Raw genomic sequence first — 23,831 nt, forward strand, 5'->3', positions numbered from 1 at the left:
GCCTTTGACCTGGTGAATATTCACTTGTTCCACGATGCCTCCAACCTGGTGGCCTGGGAGAACAGCCCTTCTGTCTACTCAGGCACAAGACAGAAAGCTCTCGGCTACGTTCTGGACAGGTATGAGACATTCTAAACATGGGAAGATTGGGATTAAAAACTAGTCCAGAAAAAGAAATGACACCTCACAATCTTTTGATGCAAATTTTGCAATATATATTTTACTTGCTGCAGATCATGTAGTGCTGGTTGGCTTATGAAAGAAGCATGATTAATTAACAGACTGCTAAGTACTAAGAACATATTAGTAATGGTGTTTGTACTGCCTAGTCAATGTCTTTTAAATTGGATTGAATTGAAACATTATATATGATACAAAAGGGTATCACTTTTGTTTAAGGTAAGGAATTAAAAAACGTATTGGGCTGCTGACTTATGGTATACGCTTTATTTACAAGTTTACCAGCTAACCATAAGACTCACATAGCAGTCCATATTAAACATGTCTACAAAATATACTTTATACACTTCATACACTTGTATGCACAAAAGTTTATTTTGACACAGATCTTGAGTGAGTGAATGAGTGTAAGAGTATATGTGTAAGAGAACACCTGAATGGTTAGCTATTAGGGGGTCCAGTGACCATATATACTGTGGGAAGCATTTTCCTGGCATGGGTTTGTGTCTAGAGTAAAGAGTCATTACAAATCAATAAAACATTTCTTCTGATTGATCATCTTAATGCTATCAGGAATCATTTTTTGCCCTTATGTGTGTTCTGTTTTAAGAGGATAGTGAATTAATGATTATAGAATTATCAAAGTCATATGTTGGCCTCACTATTCTGAGTTAGGTGGGTTTTAAATCCCACAAATGCATTGTGTGCTCAGACTTTCCCTGTTCTCCCTGTGCTTGGGTATTGGACATTGTGGTGTGTATAAAGTAAATAAGTACTTTAGAAGATAAAGCCCCTTTTTTATATACACTGTATTTGATGATGAATTTTTTATATATTAATATTCACTGTACCCTCATCATTCTTTTTCAAATGTATAATTCTAGAGAACACATGAAATGTTGCATTGTCCAATCACTTATAAAATGCTGTGTGCGTGTGCGTGTGTGTGTGTGTGTGTGTGTGTGTGTGTGTGTGTGTGTGTCTTAGTTAGTGAGTGAGGGAGTGAAGCCCGTCCATTATAATACACTCCCTAACATGGAATCTGAATGCACACAGTGACTTCCATGGCATTACCACAAATCCACTTTGAATAACTGCATGCATATGCTTCACATATTTCAGCGAGGTGTCTGTCAGTCTGAGTTACGACCTGCTTTTATGTTTCAAAGATTTTTTTTTTCTCCCTTCTGCTGCCTCCTTGATTTCTCATCTGATGAAAGAATGGAGTGGCTTTAATGACAGCCAAGTGTAGGTGCTTTAGTAATATTGCACCTTTTACAGTTTTTATTAAGCCATATTTACTTGGATTTATGGATATAATGAAGTATGAAAACCTCTCGCTGTGTACACTGAAGGGTTTGCTGCATATTTGTATTAATTTATTTGCATCTTTAGTCCAGTGCTTGGTAAATTGATTTATTTTGAAAAGTCTGCTCATGAATATTACACCTAGATTAACATTTCTGAGACAATGCAGTCATAGATTTCACAGTCATGTCCAGCAGTCCAGGGTTGTAAAAAGGCCAGAAAAGTCATATCAAGGCTTGCAGACGTTTTTGTTGTTTATGACAGTCTGTGAAATCGCATGTATTGTGCAGCATCTTAAACCTCTATAGCAATGCGTATTAAAAGGTGCCAAAGCTATAATCTTTGCCCTTTCTGAGGAGGGCCTGGTTGTATTTAGGCTTGTGGGTGGGACTAAACATTGAGGTGGGAGTGTGTTTCATTCCTGCTGCTGGTTTACCGAGTGTAACAGCACATCACTCATGGAGACGCGGTCTTACTCTGTTAGAACCGGACGGACTGAGGGAAGGGAGGGCAGATTACAAAAGCTTCCCCCTCTCAGCTCTGTTAGGGCCAGTGAATGATGTTCGGCTCTTTTCACCATGGCTGCTAACCTTTTGGCAGCCACCAGCAAACTCTATTCTCCCGTGCCGATCGAGGAGGACAATGTGGCTGTGCAGCCGTTTGAATGAAGTGCTACCACCAACAGTGTGGCTATTCAGCGGCTCGTTGGGAACCGGCTTTTGGGCCCATTGTCCTTTGCTATGACTTCTAGGCCAAAAAGGGAGAGCAGGAAAAGGGAGAGGGGAGAGTATGTAGTCATACCTCCCCCTCTTTTGCCATTCCATTTTACCATAGTGTTCCTTTCTGTTCTCCTTTTTCCCATTTGATTTGCTCCTCAACTCCTTCGCTCTTACTGTTTCTGTCCGAGTGAGAATTTAAAATTTTTAGTCATTTGCTGCGATTTTAACATCGAGATTTCCTCACTGAACTGATGTGCTTTTAGTCGTTTCTGTAAACGAGGGCCCATCCTCTAAACCCTTATCTCTTTAGAAGGCTAATTGTGCAGCTTCCAGCCCATTGAGATCACACCTGATAAGCTCTTTTCCTTTGCCCCTTTTGGCTGCTAAACACTGTTTATCTCACCACTGCTTAAAGGCCTCAGGGGAACAAAGCTAAAAAAAAAATCTATGGCATTTAGTCAGATTCCTCTTTGTGTTTCTTAATCTTTCTGTCTCTTTATCCTTCTGTTTTATTATATTGTACAATATATATTTTTTAATATTACAATATTTCTTTACTGCAATTGCATAAAAAAGTGTTTCTTTATTTTCTATTAAGTTTGATTCCTTTTTTATGTAATTCATGTATGTATCTAAACAATAATGTTATTATTCATATAATAATAGTTTAAATAAATGAAAAGGGTAAAGGCTAAATGGCAAGATTGTTACATTTAACAGTGATTGATTTTATCGCTTGACTTTTGCATTCCACCTCACCAGCAGCTACGTCCGAGCAAATAACTTTCTCTCTACAGGCTCAGCTTTTGTGCTGGTGGATGTGTCTCCATTTGCTGTTCTTTTCAGAGGAGCTGCTCGGGTTCAGGGCACAACAGTTTTACATCACAACTGTGAAATCTTGGCAAAAAAGACGCCCTTTGTCCCTCTCCATTATTTTCACACAAATATAGTCCATTGTCAGGAGGCTGAAGTTAATTTGATCAACATTGGAGACATTTAACTTTTCTGTTCAGTCAAAAGGCTTGTTTCATGCTCATTTTGGGGGCATTGAAATGCCGTGATTGGCAGAAAAATAATGTTGCCGTTAACAATTCAGGGCAATTAGTTTCCCAGGGGGAAGCACCGGGCTGCACTGACTGCCACACAGCTATTCTTTGTCACTTTATGGACGGTCATCAGTCAACTGTCAACCCCATTCAAAGAGCCCTCCAATCTAAATGTTTTCCCTTTTCGCCTTTTCCCAGAATGACAGTGAGAGAGGAGGAGAGAGACACTGACTTATTTGAGTCACTGAGAAGGAGAAAACATGAGACATGCGAGACAGACTTAGAAGGACAAGAGCAGCCCGGTGGACAAGAACAACATGTTAAAATTGCAGAATATGGAAAAAATTATATTATGCATGTTGGAGTTATTATTCTTTAAAAAAAAAAAATAAATAAATAAAAAAAAAAAAAAAAAAAAAAAAATATATATATATATATATATATATATATATATATATATATATATATATATATATATATATATATATATATATATATAATTTTTTTTTTTTTTTAAGTTTTGACTTATGCAGCAAGACAGATTACTGCTGGAAGTTCCAAGATAACCTTATCGGTGATCTTTGGAAACTTAAAGGAAACTCTGTAATGCAATTACCTTTACACTATTGGTATGTGTGTTGGTGCAGTGTTTATGAATAGAAGAGGCTTTAGCATGGTAGTGTGGCAGTCTCTTAGCCGTTGCTCTGTGTTGGATGTGGTATTAATGTCCATCAGCAGTGACTTTGTGAACTGCTTCCTCACCCTGGGAGGCCCAGTGGGTCAAAGGTTAATCAGTCAGCCAGACCTCCTTCCCACCCTGCTCTCTCTCTCTCTCTCACACACACACACACACACACACACACACACACACACACACACACACACACACACACACACACACACAAACCTTAAAACACGATTCACATGCTGTATTATCAGCTGCTATGCTTGCCATCTATTACAGGCAAGATTCTGCCCACTCTTGCTATTCTTTCATACACACATCAACAATGCATTAACACCTTTCCTACGTTCATTCTGTCTTTTTTTATTGATATCAGCTTGCTTAGTTATGCTAAGATATTCGTCACACATTCAAGTATTGGCAGCAATCCAATTGCCCTGCGTTCATTCTCTCTCTCTCTCTCTCTCTCTCTCTCTCTCTCTCTCTCTCTCTCTCTCTCTCTCTCTCTCTCTCTCTCTCTCTCTCTCACACTCTCTCTCTCTCTCTCTCTCTCACGCACACATATTGCTTAACATCCAATGGGTATATATTTCTATTGTAAATAATTGTATATATATAAATCCTTTTTATTTAGAGGAAATTCTAAAAAACATAATTTGTTTAATGTGAAAAATTATCCATTTTATTGCATCCAGGATACCATTCAGTTAAAAAATGTGTCCCATTTTGTCATAATGCGTTATTTATACTATATTATTGAGGTCTGTTTCTGTGATTGGTTATTATTCTTCTAAATGTAGAAGTCTTTGCTCTAGTATAGTGAACTTTGGTTTATCAAACGTAAAGGTATCTGAACGTCTACATATTGTCCATAGATGGCACTAGCTACAAAAAGCAGGGCTTGTCAGTATTTGTCTTGATCCCAAGCTCAACTCTCCAGTGGATCAGTGGGTCACCTGCATTTTATTTGCTTTGTAATAATAGACGAAATTGGCATTATTCGCCAATGTGACCTAACAATTTAACATAAATTATAACTATGTAGCCTACAGAATTATTCTGCATAACTATATGTGAGGCATTTATGCACATTACAAAATGTATGTTTCCCTTAAATACAAATGACGTGTGCAAGGTAAATATTTGAAAGCCTGAGGTAAAGGAAATGCTAATATTTAAGGCCATGTTGACTTACTAAGTGTAACATTTTCACCTGCCTTTAAGGAAATGCCATATTTGACCCTAATTTTGGGTGATTCTCTTTCCACCTCAAACAAATAATCCATGTGCATGCACACACACACACACACACACACACACACACACACACACACACATGCACCCACACAAAAGTAAGTGCCATTGGCCTATAGTAGGCTCTGAAAAATTAGAGGGTGGTCACTTCCGCAAGTCACAGGTCATTCGGGGGGCCTCTGGTTGGGGTTCTGACATGACTGGCAGCGATCACATTCTTTAGAGTGTTAACATTCTGCCCTGATACCCTGTGAATCACGCACACTGACTAAATCAGGGAGGGGGTAGCGTTGAGACTGAGGGAGTGACTTATGTCTCAACAGCAGAGCCAAAGTACCCAGAATGTATGCCAAGCAGAATTGCATGGCTCGACTAGATTTCTTTGCATTCTTGAGAGAAAAGTAGAGAGAGAGAGAGGAAGTGAGAGGAATGAAGAAAAAGAAAGGAAAAATATAAATAAAAATTGCATTTTGTCTATCAGAAGGTTGGATTTTGTCAGGACTGCCGTACTGCATCAACAATGACACAGCACTTTCATTTGATAGAACGAAAAGAGCAGTGTCATTTTCGAGACAGGCTTGAGAGTATACTGTCTCAGGAAATGACGCATTGCATTCCATTTTAACACCAGTAAATATAATGAAAGAAAAATTATAGAAATGAGTAAAACTTTGCATCTGGAATCTAATATTTTAGCAGTTTTAGCTGATTTTATTAAATAAACTCTTGAAAATGAACCTCCTAAACAAATAATTCAAGTTTAATTCCTTTTTTACTTATTGACACACAGCTTTATTTATTTGTCTGTTTATTCAAGTTCCAAATAAAAACTTCGGATCATTTTTCTGTTTGCTTGTAATTATAATGACGGTTCTGTTGCAGAAATACTATAATGCCTGAATAATTAATAATAATTAATGCCTGAAAATTAAACTATAATTTCAGTTTTAGGGCCCACAGTTAGTTTTAAACATGTAAAAACTAATATATATATATATATATATATATATATATATATATATATATATATATATATATATATAAATAATGTGTAGAATGCATTTGTTCAGAGCCCTTTTCTCAGGTGACAGATCCTGGGCCCCTTTCTTCAGAAATGTTATACATTTATTTTTATTGTAAAAATCATGAAAATAGTGTTTGATTTCTTATGACGTCTGTTCACATTTGCTATGTCAGCAAGGTGTGTGCATGTAAAAAAAAAAAAAAAAGAAGAAAAAGAAAAAAACAAAGCTTCTGTATGTATATGTATACGTTTTTTATTTTCATTTTCCTTTTTGGCTTTGTGCCGCTGCTGCCATGATCCTGGGAGCAGTGAGCATTTAGTTATAAATTAGCGCTTGACCATCGCCTTTGTACAGCTCTAGTTCTGCCTAAATAAATCACTTTACAGCTCCATCACCCACACAGCCACTCTACTCAAAAGCTTTTTGAGCTCTTTCTGGACTCATGGAATAGCATGTGTAGAGTGTGCATAAAGGACTGTGGTATTGTGTTCAGTGTATGTGACACTAGTACAGTTTGCCTGAATGAACCTTGATGACGCATTTAAAGTGGAGGTTAGAGACAGAGGGGGGAGGGGGGTGGTTTATGGGGTGCATCTAGGACCCCCCACATTACAGCCCATTCACAATCAGTGCTGTGTATGTAATGTGCAGGTCAGGTGGGGCCCCCAGGGCTCAGCCGGGGGGGTAAAAGTCAAGCGCTGGGAGTATTAGGAAAGTGCCATGCAAACAGAGGGTTACCTTCTGACCCGCCGCTGATACCTAGAACTGAGGACAAAACACGCCGGCCTGTCGAATTAGACATGGCTGTTAGCAGGATAAAGCCAGACCCACTCCCCCAACATGCATCATGAGAAAGGGAGAGCGAGAACGTCAGAGAGCTCACGCTTTTCCAATTGCTGTTTCTTCATACTCCTTTCTACAGCTTAATCACGTCTTCTGTCTTATCTCTGTATCTCTAACTGTCTCTTTTTTTGTGTCATTCTATCTGGTTCTTTTATCCTCTGATATGTTTTATTGGAGAGAGTGACAGAACACAAGGTTCGAATGACATCTTCCTTAACTAATAGTTCAGGCTGAAGGGGATGGAAAATGCAAATATTGACTAAAGCCGCATCTTAACACGACTATCTGGATTTAAACAATCTTACACTATCTATACCATAATAATATTTGACAAACACATATCTGAGATTTAAAAGCACTCGTACTAGGCAAGGGCCTGACCAATAGTGCTTACAAAATGAGCCTATGCAACAGTTTATTACAGCTAACTGTGTGAGGATTTAGGGCAAATGAGAACAAGCTGAGAAATAGGTTTAAAGGCACAGGTCATATTCCATACTGATTAATGCTGTTGCTGAATCTTAATGGGGAAAAAAGGCATGCAAGTTATTCCTTTGCAAAATGGTTACGTTGAAAACCTAAATCTTGCCTAGGAAAATAATTTAGTGCTTCTTTAACAATTGGAATATGTGTCGCTGATTCCTCTTGAATACCTGCCTGTCTATCTGTCTGCCTGTCCTACTCTATACTTTTACTTATACATCAAGAGAAAGAAAGGGAGAGTGTGTGTGTGTGTGTGTGTGTGTGTGTGTGTGTGTGTGTGTGTGTGTGTGTGTGTGTGTGTGTGTGTGTGTGTGTGTGTATGGATTAATGGGCTGAAGTGACTGTCACTCATTAGATTAGAAGAGGAGGAGCCGTCATTATTGATTCATGCCTTGCAGCCAATTGTAAAGAAGTACTCTTTAAATCCTCTCTAGTTCTAGAGACTTGTTTGGGTTGCAGCTTAAAATGACAGCATGAACATCACATTTTATGTGTGGTTATGTCAGATTTTAATGACTAGACAAATCCAATGATTTGATATGCAGTGTGCATTGTCACAGAGGTGTAGGACAGTGCCACTATCTGTATCTTTTTAGTGGGATAAATACCGCTACGTCCCTGGAAACACTGGGCGGGGATTGCCAGAGGTACTGACTACTGACTCTCAACTTCATTGCTCAAACTCATAACTCTAGTTGGTCTCAACTAGAGATTCAAACAGGGTTCTAATTACCTGGCAAGCATTCTCAAAAATAATTAAAGTGCTTATCACATTATCTATTTGGTTGCATGTATGCCTTTAACACACACACATATATATATATATATATATATATATATATATATATATATATATATATATATATATATATATATATATATATATATATATATATATATATATATATATATATAATCACAAGTCCAGTCTTTAACCTTCATTTTTCCTCAGAATGATTCTCACCTGAATTTTAACTTTTAAACTGTCACAAAATAGCACCCCATACTCCCCTCCTCTCAAACATGCATAGATGTACATTTCCCTGGGAGTACTATACTGGAACAGAGTTGCTGGCATGAGACCTGTGTTCTACAACCTCATAAATAAAGACATATTGGGCAGTGGAAGTATGGGAGAGATTTATCCCAGTGATTAGCCACCATAGCATCTGCACTAATTAATTTAGCATAAAGACACTTTCCTACCGCTTTTTCCATACACTCGCTCTTCTACACACACTCACTTTCTCTTATACACACACACACACACACACACACACACACACACACACACACACACACAAAATAAATGATTAGGTATGAAGAGTTAATTATTCCTCATATGAGGAGTGTTTATTAAGAGAAGACAGAACGGGAAACACTGTAGAGACCCAGTGCACTCTGAAAGTGCTCCATTGACTTTAAGACTCCATGAATTGTCTGGATCTCAGAGTACAGTAGGGAGTGTAGGATACAGGTACAATTATTACGTATGTACCAACTATCAGTTGTCAAAAGTGTTGTTGTTTTCAGGGGTGTTGGGGGGGTTAACTGTGTTGTTTTACGACTTAACACAGTTGCACAGCTTGAGAGATACGCACCATACAACACATTGTTAGTCCAGCAGCAGTGTGTGAATCTATGCTTTTTTTTCAGGGCTTTCTCAATAAATAAGTACAATATGAATCCTCCACTAGGGAGTGCTATTCCCTTCATAAACACTGCCACAGTGATTCCCTCAGGCCCGTTCTTCGAGATCTACCATCTTATAGAAACGACGGTCCATCACTAATCCAGCACACCAGCCCCGAAACTTCACTTCCCAATACTTCAGACCAGATCAACTCAGTCAGATTCAAGTGTAGCTAAAATCTCCAAGATGGCAGCTACTTAGAAATGAGTTGATCATTGCTTTGCTGTTAGATAAGATCAGATTTGTGTACTCTGCTGATGACCACCGTATCTCATTCTCTCTCCTTTATATCTTTCTCTTTCTAGGATCACAGACCAGCGGTATGAGAAATTGCCGTATTTCCTCTTCGGCGATTTTAACTTCAGGCTGGACTCAAAGCAGGTTATAGAGGTAAGAATTGTACATAAAAAGTGGAGCTTATGTGTGATTGCCCTAAATGAGAATTTGGATAACTTTTCCTCTACTATGAAATGATCAGAAAACCTACTCCAGAATCCACCTACTATAAGTTGTTGAATTCAGTTCATGAACAGGTATAATAGAGTAAAACAACACAACCTATATGGTCAAAAATAAGTCTTATTCAGGAATCACTAATTTATCTGTGGGCTTCAGCTGTTACAGTGAGGTACTGATATATTGTACTATTATATTAGTCACTTAATATGTATACAAATAATGTTGGCAGTAGATCTAATCCGTGTTGCCCAGCTCTAAATATGTGACACAACTAAGTTGGGATCGAGGTTAAACTTCAGTCAGGATTGTATTGTAGTATGAGTTGATGTAAAATATCAGCTGCTATACTATGCTATACTATACAAGCTTCTTAGGCAAGTGTGTTATATTTTTTAATGTGTTTTAGCCTCTTTTGTATTCAATATGACCTTTCAATGTCCTGCTGTCTGATTTTAGAGCAGAATGACAAAACCTTTCTCTGATCCATCTTAGCTTCCACTAGCCGTTATGATGCACCGATAAAACCATGAATGAATTCTGTCACATAATATGTACAGGGTTTTGATTTATGAAAAAGAAACAGTGTATTATTTATCAGGCCGACTTATAAGAATATAAGTATCCAATAAGTATCCCTGCAACTGTTCAACACAACCACATGTACACAGTTAAAATGTAAAATGTGCTTCGTTATTGCTAATAAAGTGTTATGTATATTTATAGCTCCGACTTCTGTTCTGCAAGCATGCCTGATCTTGTTAAAAAAATTAAACTTGCAGTTACGGCTCTAGCTGACTCATAAGCAGCTTCAGTAATTTATCTGCTGCCGCGATTTTACACGTACATGGCCCACATTTGTCTGCATGGATACGCCCTGTTGCGTCATACCCACCCCCTCAAAGCCATAACCGATACTATGGCCATCTGGTGATAGTTAGGGACATGATAGGTTTTCATACAGAAATGGTGTGTAAAAATCCTTTTAATCATCTACAATAATCTACAAAACTTAAGTGCTGTACAACTTTGAAGACTACTTTGAAGGTTATTTTTCATTTTTGATAAAAATCAGTTTTTTTAATGTTTTTGTTTTTTCAGTACAATATCGAATTTCCCATATGAGCATTTGCTATATACTCATACACTGCTAATAGATCGAGATTGAATTGGGGAAAAATGGAAAATACTTGAATAATTGGGAAAACATTTCCATGTAAACTCCGCCATCCTGAGTGCAACATTCCTGCTCTCGAATTTTAACACTGTCTTTACTGTCTTGCTCACAGTTTACGTGCACACACACACACACACACACACACACACACACACAGAGGCAACTGATCTAAGCCACAAACCCACAAAGCTTATGTATGTGTGGTCAAATGATCTTCTTTATGACGTCCTAATCACCACTTCACTGAGGAGTGCCTGGTTTTATAAGGGCCTTCATTAGCACATAGTGAGTGTGTGCATGTGAGAAGGAGAACAACCCTGTAACATAACAATGCACCTTGCAGTCAGGTTAGCAAACACAGCTGGGTTGGGAGAGTAGTAAGCACATTAATGAGTCATAAATCTCCTAGTTGTAAAATGTCACGGCAAAAATCGGAGGCAGGATGCTGTCTGCTCTTTATTTTGATGAGTTCAGGATTCTTTCTGTCTGTCACATGCTTTTTTTTGGTCATTCTAACGAGTAGCTGTTGCTTTTTCTTATTTGAGTCCTACTTGTTGGAGATCTTTATTAATACATGTGTAGGTTGTAATGAACCAGGTTGGAAAGAGGGGGTGTGCGAGAGCGAGAGAGAGAGAGAGAGGGAGAGAGGGCGCATAGGCGAATAGGAGAATTGGAGAGAGACAGATAGATTCTGGTCATTGTCCTGCTTGAGGAGGTTCTCACTGTTAAAGTAGAGAGGGGAGGAGAAGGGAAGGAGAGCTCATTGAATAGCTGAATTGTTTTCTTGCTGAATTGTTGAACAGCTGAATTGCTGATCTCTAATGATGCAGGAAGGACTTCATCCTGTGTGGTAAACGATATAATAGTCTTCGTCTGTTCTCTTTTTCTGCAGCTGCAGTTTGGGCACTCGGCCTCAAGGAGCGCTGCATTAATTTCTTTTTTTTTTTTCTTTTTTTTTTTAATACACACCCTTTACAAGCACATCTGCTTTGGAACCAGCTTCCTTCCCACAAGACATGAGTGTACCTTATCAATTTGAATAATTTTTTTTAAATGGTAAAATGTGTACCATTGAAAGACGAGTTGTATCCAAAATCACTTTAAAACTCGTCATTAAAGTTACGTTAAGTCAGTATTGTTGGCAACATAAACCGTGAATCGTCAGTGCAAAGTTAGGAAAGACACATTTTGACACAAAATATATAAATAAGCATTTTTTTAACCCTCAATTCTGTGATTTGGATTCCTGATTATAATCATGATCATGGAAGAATATAATTAATATCAGGAGTGTAACTCAAGATAAATGAGTAATAGCATTGCATTTACAGAGCCCTTCAAGCCTTTTTTTTTTTGCCATATATTCAAATGTACATAGACCTTTTTGCTAACTCAGCAGCATGTGGCTCAGAGAAAATATTTGGGAAATTCAGTCAACGCTGAATTTTTCTTTGCTCTAGTTTCTAGTTCTGTCTGTGAGAAAACACCTCTGTACCATCGTCTGTACAACCAGGATGCTTTAGTTACCCAGCATGCCCTGGGGTAGTCTGGGAAGGAAGTCAGTGTGATGCTGTGTATGTGTGATCGGGGCACAGGGGTGGTTGGATACAGGTGGCACATTCCTGAAGTGCTTGAGCGGCAGGATCAGTAACCAGAGGCTTGGGGCCAACGTCTTTCCTATAACACACTTTCACACACACACACACACACACACACACACACACACACACACACACACACACACACACACACAGGGAACTCTAGTAATTGTGTGAGACAGAAGGGGCTTGGCTTCAATTGACCCCCATTTAGCACTGCTTTTCACTGGGGACAAAAGATAGAGCCATGTGGGTCCTAATGCTGGACCTTCTCTCTCTCACACTCTCTTCTTCCTCTGTCTCTCCACTTTACTCTCTGTCCCAAAATCCCACTCTTAAAGTGGGAGAAACAGTAAGAGACTAGAGAGAGGTAAAATCAGACATAAAACTGGGTGGTCTTAACACAAGTCTGTAAATAATTTTTTTTTTCCTTTTCGTAAAACTATTTCACAATAGAATCCATGACATCCTTCTTCAGATTTACTGCCAGACCTGTATGTTCTTTCTGTATATTATTTGGAGATGGAAGGAGATTAAAAGATATAGAACGGATGTGTAAAGGAGAGTTGAGTGTGCGCACCTGTGCGCTGTGTTTTGACCGCAGCCAAGCAGCTGAAGTATATGCTGGGATTGGAGCAGGACCCCGGGGTTTGGCTGGTAGTGAATCAGGAGGCATGGTGACAGCACCGCTGCTGTTCTCCAGTATATTTACACTTTCTCCTAATTAAACATAATAGAATGTAAATTTAATTCTCGCAAAAAAATGGTCCGGTCCGACGGTCATTCCAAGTCGGGGATTGATGGGGGCCAGCGTTGAGGTTAATTACTGACGTGATCTACTGTCCTCGTGACACAACTCGAGCTTGTTTTAATTGGAGTTTACCGGCTGCTCTTACTGGCTGCTCTCATTAAAAGCATGATTTGAGAGGACGGACTGGCTCGCTGTTTAGCAGGCAACGCTTGGTGCCCCCTGTGTGCGTCAGGAATAAGTGCAGGAGGCAGCACATTACATGAATCAATGTTTTCTGCCTTTGTTCCTCATTGCTTTATGGGCTGAGCAGCATGAAATTAAAGGTGGGGCCTTGTACAATCCCTGATCCAAATGAGGCCTGTAAACTGCTTGTTAGTGACAAATGCAGTAATAAAGATTACATTTTTCATTGTTTGAAGAGCTTTACAACGCACTCCTGATGCCAAAGTCAACTCAATCACTGTTTGAAACGAATGTTTCTGTGTGTGCTTGTTTTGCTTACCCTGTGTTTTATTTGTAGATGTGCATATCAGGAAAAAATGGTGTTTGTTGTTTGTGCAGGTGAATGTTTGTTAGAGTGTTTGTGTCCATATGCATCTGTTTACAGCACTTTTGGAAAGCTGTGCAACGTCTGGTGCGCTGTTGTCCAAGGGGCCATAGCTGTGTTTACCGCTGAAATGTTCCTCAGACAATAAGGCTCCATTTCACGCTGCGTTTGTGCACATGGCCTGCCATAAATCAAAAGGCAGGCAGTGAAATTAAGTGTACACTACATTAGTCAGGCTAATTAATTTTGGGACGCATCCATCCATTAGTCACTCGGCGTGCTCTCATTGGCCCTTTGTTCGACGAGTCTCTCAAGCAGAGATAGAGACTCTCATCTGCATCTGATAAACCAGCTCTTACACACACACACATGCACATACAAAGCATATATTTACTTCAGATGGATGATCTGAAAACAGTACTTTATTTTGTTAAACCACAAATGAGTTTCTGCTATTAATGTGCTTTTTAAAACGAGATCATATTTTAGAAAGAGTATAGTTTTTTTTCTGCTTAGCTGCTCTATAACTCAATTAATAATGCTAGATTGTTTATTTTATTACGATCCATCAATTCACTGTCCCTGTCCAGTCATTATTTAATTACTTTTGTCCATGTTCATCTGCTGCACATGAACTAACATTGTGAGCAAGAGTATAATAGAGATTATTAAAGATGTAGAGATATAAGAGAGTATAACGTTAGTTTTCCTCGCGTGCGACTTCCTTTCAAATGAAACTACTAGGTGTCTACTTTCTACTTCTAGGTGCAACAGCAGTCAGATATGAAGCTCACAACACAGATACATGCGTTTAAATGAGCACACTTCTTTGGAGGGCAGGTTGCAGGGTTCGATTCAGGCTACCAGTTTGTAAATTAAATATTGCAGGCAGGTGGAAAGAAAATAATTGGGATTTTTTTTAGTAAGTCTCACCGACATTTCTGTTTGAGATTATTAATAAACATGACCTTGAATAACTTTTAGAATTCACAGATCATGCGGACATATTTAATGAAACGTCAGGTATTAGCTCCGCCCACAGATTTCACTCAGAATACGGATATACGGATATAAATGTAGAGTTTAATTTACATATTTATATCATGATTTCTATTCACATTTATAAACGGACAACAGCCAGTATACATGCATTCAGAGTCAACAGGTTTCCTTCTTTCCTCAGAGCAGTAAAATGTGTTAATAGTAATAAGAGGACTGTCGGCGTATAATGATACGCATCATGATACACTAGCACTCCTGATAAACCCACATGATCTCTCTGATGACCTCGGCTGATACACCAGCAGCGTAAACAAACACTGCTTTTCTCTTTTTCTCCACTTTTTTTCTCTCTCTCTCTGTCCCTCCCACTCTATCCCTTTCTCCCTCTCCATCTAATGACACTAAAACAAAGCGAGCCACACATAGAGAAGGAGCGTGTGGCGGCTTTGATCAAGACGTAATTAAAAAGCAGAGAGAATGAAGAACAACCGCTGCCTTCTGTTCCTCTCGGAGATGGTTGAGCTTGCTCCTGGGGCCTGGTCCCATTGTGTCGGGCTTCACTGTTGAGGCTGGCACGGGGTGGGTGATTGGGGTGAAGGAGGTGCCTGGCACTGGAAGCCTTTACAGCTTCACACACACACACACACACACACACACACACACACACACACACACACACACACAGACACCGTGATTCGACTGTATTGGCTGCTAAATAGAGCGACCATAACAACCCACTCATATTGTGGAGTGATTCTCGTTCATTCTCCAGCTTTCATTTAAAGATCAGATAGTGCTTCCAGTAACTTATCATCCCTCTTGGTGGCGTATCTGTTACACCATGTCATTGCATATCATTTTAAATTTTATTGTTTTTATAAATTTTTATTTTTTTTCTTTCCCTAACTCTTGACTGACCTGCTTGTTGTATATCTCACTTTAGTGCTTCCATACTGGCTGAATGTTCTTTAGGTAGACATTCTTCAGCTTGGAAAGAGCTTTTTGAGAAACAAAGCAAGGAGAGAACAATTCTGTTTTGTCTAAGAAGAAGAGAACACATTATCACTCTCACAAAATAGTGTCTACATTTACTATGGATTGGGAAGTCAGGGTGGTCTGAGATGGCTGCCCACTTAAACTAATAAAGCTCTTTAATATATCAGCTGCCTCATATGCACCAGCAATGTCTTAAAATATACAATTTGCAAAAACGTTTGTGTGTGTGTGTAGGAGCCATATTTATTATTTTATTTAATTATTGTAGATTTATTCATTTAAAACATTTACAGTGAGTGTTGGCAAACATCTGTAAGCATTAATTTATTGAATAATATAATTTTTTTTTTTTTCTTGCAACAAAGAATGAAATTCATATACATATTTAAATGTTAGGCTAAAAAAAAAAATCATATTATTTATTTTAGAATGTAAAGATATTAATTTGTATGATTTATGATTTATTTATATTTATCTACTCCCCTCAAAATTTAAACCAATTACATTGCTGAAATGTAGATTAAAGATTATTGTAAAACTAGAAATCCTGTTTCACAATAATCTTTAATCTACATTTCAGCAATGTAAAAAAATGACCAGTCAGTTCAATTGAGCCTATTCGATCTGAAATTCAGATCAAATAGGCTCAATTGAACTGACTGGTAATTTTTTTCACTGTAAATATATGTTACGAAAAATTTGTCTAGAAAATTCACTTTTATACCACTGATAATGCCCATGCTAACGCCAGTATTCACAGATTTATTTAGTATGTATTACTTTTTGTTGCTTCTGACTTTTTGATGGCAGTTAAAGAAATTATTTATGAAAGCATTCCAGGCATGTTAAACATTTATGTTGCTCTTTTGCTTTATTTCCTCTGTTGCTAAATGTTCCGAAGGCTGAATTTTACATCTGCATAACATTATCTGGAGAAGACAAATGTGCTTTTCATTGAGGAGAAATTATTAAGTGTTAGATGCACTCGAGTGAATATGAAACAAATAGGTGGAAAAATGAATAAATTGCTTTTGTTCACTGTAGTTTGCACAAAAATGCCCATTGGGGTTGGAAGCATTCTGCATCTGGATATGCATTCACTTCACTTCCTGTCAAACAGCTTATTGTTCAGCAGCACCAATCTGTCTTTTTCAGTCCAGCATGCTCTCTTTTTTAAATAGTGGGTTGAAAACTGAATCAAGTAAGGAGTATTTTTAATTCAGTCTCTCTCTCTCTCTCTCTCTCTCTCTCTCTCTCTCACTCTCTCTCTCTCTCTCTCTCTCTCTCTCTCTCTCTCTCTCTCTCTCTCTCTCTTTCTCTCTCTTTCGCTCTCGCTCTCTCTGTGTCGGTCTGGTAGATGGAGGGGTGGACAGATTATCAGGTTCGGTACACTTATTCAATGCCACTTACACCTCCATCACATTGAACTGTATTGGTGCAGATCCATAAAGCCAGCAGTGGCACTTATAATCTTTACACATGTCTGGCAGACTGAGCGCTGGCTTTTCTCCCATTCACGAGCTTCCCACAAACCACCCCGTCATATTTAACAGGTCCCATTAAGTGCCACATTGACAATTCATGGCCTCGTGTGTAAAGTCTCTTCTGATTTATCGGTAATGGTCATATTGCCAGGGCTTTAAGGAGGAGCTGGAGCTTTGTCTTACAGAAGGCGGGACGGAAAGCAAGGTTCCATGCTGCACTCTTTACTGTTTTCTTGCACAAGGAGCCTGAAGGACACGATTGAGCTGGAACTGCAGGAGAAAAGGACAACCAGGGCAGGCTATGAGAGAGAGAGAGAGAGAGAGAGAGAGAGAGAGAGAGAGAGAGAGAGAGAGAGAGAGAGAGAGAGAGAGAGAGAGAGAGAGAGAGAGAGAGAGAGAGAGAGAGAGAGAGAGAGAGAGAGAGAGAGAACGATTTAGGGAATCAGGCAAGGGATGGCCTCAGCTTCTCGCGCCTCAGCGCTTCTCCTCTCCACTCTGTCTTTTGTTCCTGATTTCATGCTATCAGAAGGGCAGCATGTTCTCTTGCACCGGCCTGTCAGTTCCATAAAGAAGCCACAGTAGGGTCACATCAAGAGGGATGGGCATGAAAAATTGGTTAAAAAAACGAATCAAAAAAGCCCACCCACATGATGGGGTCTACCACTTTACTATGCACCAATCCCAGACTATACACACTCTCTCTCTCTCTCTCTCTCTCTCTCTCTCTCTCTCTCTCTCTCTCTCTCTCTCTCTCTCTATTTCTGTGTCCTTCCACCCCCTCTTCCTCACTTGGATCACCACCCGGCAGGATTGGAGCGGATCATTTAAATGAAATGGTGCAAACAAATTAAAGGGTGTTGCTGGGAATGAATCATTGGCTATTGTGTGTTGGACAGCATTGTGCGCTGTCCTTTCAGACTGTACTCTTATTGAGACACAGATTGCCACCATCATGGCTATCTGAGTGTAAGAGGACACATGGATCATTGTCCAGATAAACAAAAGAGTTAAACTTAACGAGGTTTGCAGGAGCATTAACCTTTTCAGCCATGCTCCATCTCATGGGTGATAATCATCATCATCGTGAATAATCTCCAATGATAACGCATACTACCATAATGCTGAAGACACGAGACCCCAGACGTTATAGCCAAAACATGTCTCCCTTATTGTGATGTCTTGGGCATCAAAGAATCAGCATTTTTTTGGTTTGCTGCCTTGTGGAAGTGTCTCTGCCGAAGGTATTTTGCTGTACAGAAAAAACAAAATCTGCATACTAAGATACATATTATACTCGTACCCCAAAGCTGAATGCCGTACTACCCTGAGGTGTATTATTTTTTTATTATTATTATTATTATTATTATTTATTATTTTATTATTATTATATTTGTTTTACACCACAGCGGTTTAAAAAAGGAAAATTTAATATTTAATTCTTACATACTGTATACAGTTAAGTATTACTTACAATGTAGCAGCTATATAAGCTACACCCTTCCTTCTTTTTTATTTGTATTTATTTTTTGCTTCTCTTAAAAAAAATAAAAAAAGTTTCCAGTGGTTGAAAACGTACTCACCACTGGGTATTAAACATAGACATGCCAACTCCCAAAAGTGTCTTCATATAGTAACCTCAGCATGTCAATGGTAAATATAACATTTTAGAATGAGCACATAAAATATAAATCTGCTAATATATTAGCTGCATTTGCAGAAATATAACTCCTTGTGGCCAATCAAATTAAATAATTAAGATTTTCAAGAATTTGAGTCTAATGGAATAATTCTTTTTTTTTTTTTTTTATCTAAATTTGACTTAACAATCTGACTGCTTGTAGAAAAGAAAAAAGATGTCTTGCAGACATTGATCGTCTACAGTATATCGATTAGCGCAGTAATGAACTCGAGCTTAGCTGCTCATTAGGACAAAACCACTAATTGTTAATCGTTGTTCCATACACACTTAACGACCCACCAAACTGCTCTCAGCCTAAATGATAATGGATTTTAAAGACAGTTTGACTGCTGGGAAAAAAACTTGCGTTTATTTGTACCGTGTGTGTGTGTGTGTGTGTGTGTGTGTGTTTGTGTTTTGTTTTTTTGAAGAATTTATTATGAATGTATTAAGTCTTCATATTCCCTTATTGAAAATATCTTTCTGCTAAATGACTCCTGAATGAAGAGACAGAGTGAAGTAATTTATCATTAAACAGACCTCAGAAGACTGAGCTCTTTGTATTCCTAAAGGAGAGCCTCTCATACATGTACAACAGGAGCGTTGCACTCAGCAATGAAACAATGTGGTGCGATTGGTATTCTGATGCCAACTTTAGGGTTTATGGATAAACAATAACAATGGTTAAGTCGACATCTTTCGTAGGCTCCATGGGCAAGAATGTCAGGCTTGTACGTGTAATACTGTTCTATGTGTTTCAAATTTTCAAGTCTGATCAAGTATTATCAGCACTGTAGCTCTGACAGAGATTTTAGCCTGGCAAGTAATGCATGTGCATAACTGTATAGCAGATAAGTAATACTAGTCATAAACGGTTTTCAAATTAAAACAATAAGACAACAATTTGTAGCAATTGTACCTTAAAACTAAACTTTCTTTCGGCTTCTCCCGTTAGGGGTCGCCACAGCGGATCCTCCGCACGTTTGATTTGGCACATGTTTTACGCTGGATGCCCTTCCTAACGCAACCCTCCCCAATTTATCCGGGCTTGGGACCGGCACTAAGAGTGGCTGGGGATGGTTCCCTGACCGGGGATCGAACCCGGGTCGCAGCGGTGAGAGCGCTGCATCTTAACCACTAGACCACCAGGGGACCTTAATTGTACCTTAAAACTAAATCACCAAAATATTTTGAATAATAGGTGGAGAGACATATGTATATATATATATATATATATATATATATATATATATATATATATATATATATATATATATATATATATATATACACATATTTTATATAGATATTTTTACATATATATATACAAAGATATATACATATCTTTGTCTCTTTGATAATTAAACAACAGTTTATTAACCTCATCCTTAGGGGAAAAATTAGCTGAGGCATACGTTTGACTAAAGCCAAGCTCACCCTTGGGTATAAATGTGATTTTAGGGAAGTCATGACATTCTGCTTATAAGAAGACCATTGAAAAGTATTCTATACTTTCTGCTTTGAGACTGAGATTTTGTCTTTTTTTTAACCAGGATGAGTTGGGTTTTCAGTTGTGCTGTGTTTGCTGCCAGTGTCTCTGAAAAGCACATTCCAATGACGTGTTGATTGTTTGACTTAATGTTTTGTTCAGTATTATTCTTTTTTTGCAGACTGGCAGCAGATTATATTTGACTGTAAATGAACTGGCACTTGTTAATGATTCCTTCAGCTCACTTTTAGGAAAGAGTCGTAGCGTGAATTGTATCAGAACCCATTTGTTCTTTTTGCCTTCTGGTTAACTGCAAATCAGCTTGGTTTTACTGATGCAGAAAGACTTAAACAGTTTGTGGACATCTGTGGTGACTGGTGTGGGAGCTGTGGATTGAAGCAGCAGCAGTGGAGGGGAGATGAGATAAGGAGGGCCTCTTCATAGCTTCTATTAGCTCTCTTTGTACATGTGGCACAAATGTGTCAAAAGCCTGGAGTGAAACAATGCCTGCTCATTCTCTACTTAATACAGCGAAGAGAACATACACCACCCCTTAGTGCTTTATTTCACACACCACTGACACATACTCAGGCACAATGAAGCATCTGGTGGCTTTTTGCTCTCAAAAAGTCTTTTCTTTTTAGCTATTGTGTGTTTGTGAGCAGCATGTATGCTCTTACAGCAAATCTACTTTTACTCTGTTAGAAACACTACTGATGGAAATGTAGTAGGTAATAAAATTAAAATAAAATTTCTTCCTGACAAGCTGACCATTTTTTGTCCTATATGTCTTGATGAGATGCTTGCTCATCGCATTAGGTGTGTGTGTGTGTGTGTGTGTGTGTGTGTGTGTGTGTGTGTGTGTGTGTGTGTGTGTGTGTGTGTGTGTGGAGCCCCCCCAGTAGCAGGAGGTCAAAGAGGTCAAAGTGATGAATTTTTATGGGGCTGTTCCTTGTGTTTCAGGCCTGTCCCATTCTCCTTGCGCTGCACTGCCTCTCAAAGACACCCAAACTGGCCAATTTGTCCTGCCGGGTCCTAGAGAATGGGTCTGTTTGAGACTTAAATACCATGGGGAACACACACACACACACACCACCTCACTGGCGTTCCCCACCTACCCCTGTTGTCCTGAGATGATTTGTGGCCTGTCCATTCTATGCTGGCAAGGCCAAACGTGCTTGTCCAGGACCGTCAGCTAGCTGAGAGACTCAATGGCATTGTTTTAGAGGGTTTTTCCCAGATGTTCCACCAGCTATGATGAATAGGAAGCATTCCCCTTCACCTCTCACTCCCCTTTATCCTGCTCTCAGTTTTCTACCCACACACCCCCTACATGGCCGCCCTGCATGTTCTGTCCATCTCTTCTTCACTCAAACGGAAAGCTATGTAATTTTGGTAAGAGTGTGGACTATAAAAGATGTAGAGCTAGATCTGTCCAAATTAACGCGTTTATACCACGTTAACGCCAATTCAGTTTAACAGCATTCATTTTATTAACGTGAGATTGATGCAGCGCGCATTTGCGCATTTCCGGGAAATTAAAACACAAAACACTTTTATTCGCGACGTCCTTTTCTTTCCCCATATCAAAAGAATTATAAACTTTAATAATATATAGAATAACAAAGAAAGAAAGAAAAGTAATTTTTAGTCACTAAATTTGTTTAACTGATGACAAGTACTGATGTGAAAAATCCGCCATGATGCACGCATCCGGCAATTAAAATTGTCCATGTGGAAACATAGCAAAAGTTCTGTTTGGTGTCCTGATGATTTGCGTAATTTAACACACCATAATTACTTTAAAACATTTACAAATATGTTTTGTCTTCATGCTTTATGTTGAGTTTGGTTTCACTAATAATAAACATTCATTTGCATAAAGCACCCATATTTGTCCATGTTGATTTGAGTATTAAAAACCTCTATTAAAACTATTAAAGTATTAATTTTATTAAGTTGCGATTAATCGTGAGTTAACTCATGACAAACGTGTGATTAATTGCGATGAAATATTTTATTCGATTTACAGCCCTAAGTTGGACACGTTGGGTCACATGACTAATCCTGTGACAACTGTGTTTTGTCAGGTTTAGCGGTAGTGTAAGAAGCTACAAGAGCCTTAAAATTCTGGCCCATAAGCATATGATTACATGTATTCTGGAAAAATCTGAAAATAACCTTTTATAATTATAGGCAAGCTTTGCAGCCATGTAAAAATATACCTTTAGGATCATGGGTACAGCTAATGTGAATTGTAAAGCCACTGAAATATGGTATCTTTTATACAGATGTAAATAAAATCCTGCAATAGTAGAAAGTAAGCTAAAATATGCAACTCTTGTTTGTAGGCTTTGATCATTATGGACAAAATCCAATTGACTTGATAAGTCTACCTTTTTGTAGGAGTTACAGGTGACAAAATACAAATCACGTCTGTGTTTTAGCAGGATTTTGTTGATATTTCACTCAGTGCTAATTTCATAAAATCTGTATTTGCTGCTTTAGTGAATAACAGAAATACAAATTGTACTGAAAATATATATATTAAAATGCCTTGGAACACTGATCTTCACAGGCTTATTACAGCTTATTACTGTTCATATTACTTAACATATAGAGGAAGTATATCTCGGATGCCGCTGAACTTCCAGTTTCCTCAAATAATAATAATAAACTGCATGATTAAAGGCTGTAAGAGTTCTACATAAAAACCATTGGCAGGTTTTCTTAAAGGGATAACATAAGTGGGTTCTATAAGGAAAACTGAGGACTGGCTAAACAGATGTACAGACAGATTGACCCTTAGCTTACACCACCTTGGCAATCATTAGCTTCATTACCTTGCCTGATTGTCCTGGAAGCCATATTATATGATAAGCTAATCGAGGACTGTAATTTAGATTTTTATATTAAAGCATGTATATCAGAGATATAATAATGACACAGGTGTGTCAGGGAAGTATGTGAGGGTGGTGCAGGACATGTATGAGGACAGTGTGACAGCAATAAAGTGTGCAGTAGGAACGACAGACTGGTTCAAGGTGGAGGTTGGGACTGCATCAAGGATCGTTTCTGAGCCCTTTCCTGTTTGCAGTGGTGATGGACAGGTTGACGGACGAGGTCAGACAGTAGTCTGCTCTGATATACATGCTTTAATATAAAAATCTAAATTACAGTCCTCGATTAGCTTATCATATAATATGGCTTCCAGGACAATCAGGCAAGGTAATGGAGCTAATGATTGCCAAGGTGGTGTAAGCTAAGGGTCAATCTGTCTGTACATCTGTTTAGCCAGTCCTCAGTTTTCCTTATAGAACCCACTTATGTTATCCCTTTAAGAAAACCTGCCAATGGTTTTTATGTAGAACTCTTACAGCCTTTAATAGACTATGATGTTTGCGAATGATATTATCT

At 38.5% G+C, this 23,831-nt stretch overlaps 1 protein-coding gene across 1 annotated transcript in view; it reads left to right on the forward strand.

The window, feature by feature from the left end:
• Nucleotides 1–23,831, forward strand: part of inpp5a (inositol polyphosphate-5-phosphatase A) — a 150,578-nt gene that overhangs the window by 96,069 nt on the left and 30,678 nt on the right. Inside the window, exons 8-9 of the mRNA XM_083538441.1 lie at nucleotides 1–119; nucleotides 9,542–9,626. The exon at nucleotides 1–119 is cut by the window's left edge and continues 1 nt beyond it. Of these exons, the coding sequence (XP_083394567.1) occupies nucleotides 1–119; nucleotides 9,542–9,626 (204 nt within the window). The remainder of the gene's footprint in view (nucleotides 120–9,541; nucleotides 9,627–23,831) is intronic.

The sequence above is a fragment of the Silurus aristotelis genome, assembly GCF_946808225.1.
Source record: "Silurus aristotelis genome assembly, chromosome: 4".
NCBI classification, from domain to species: domain Eukaryota; kingdom Metazoa; phylum Chordata; class Actinopteri; order Siluriformes; family Siluridae; genus Silurus; species Silurus aristotelis.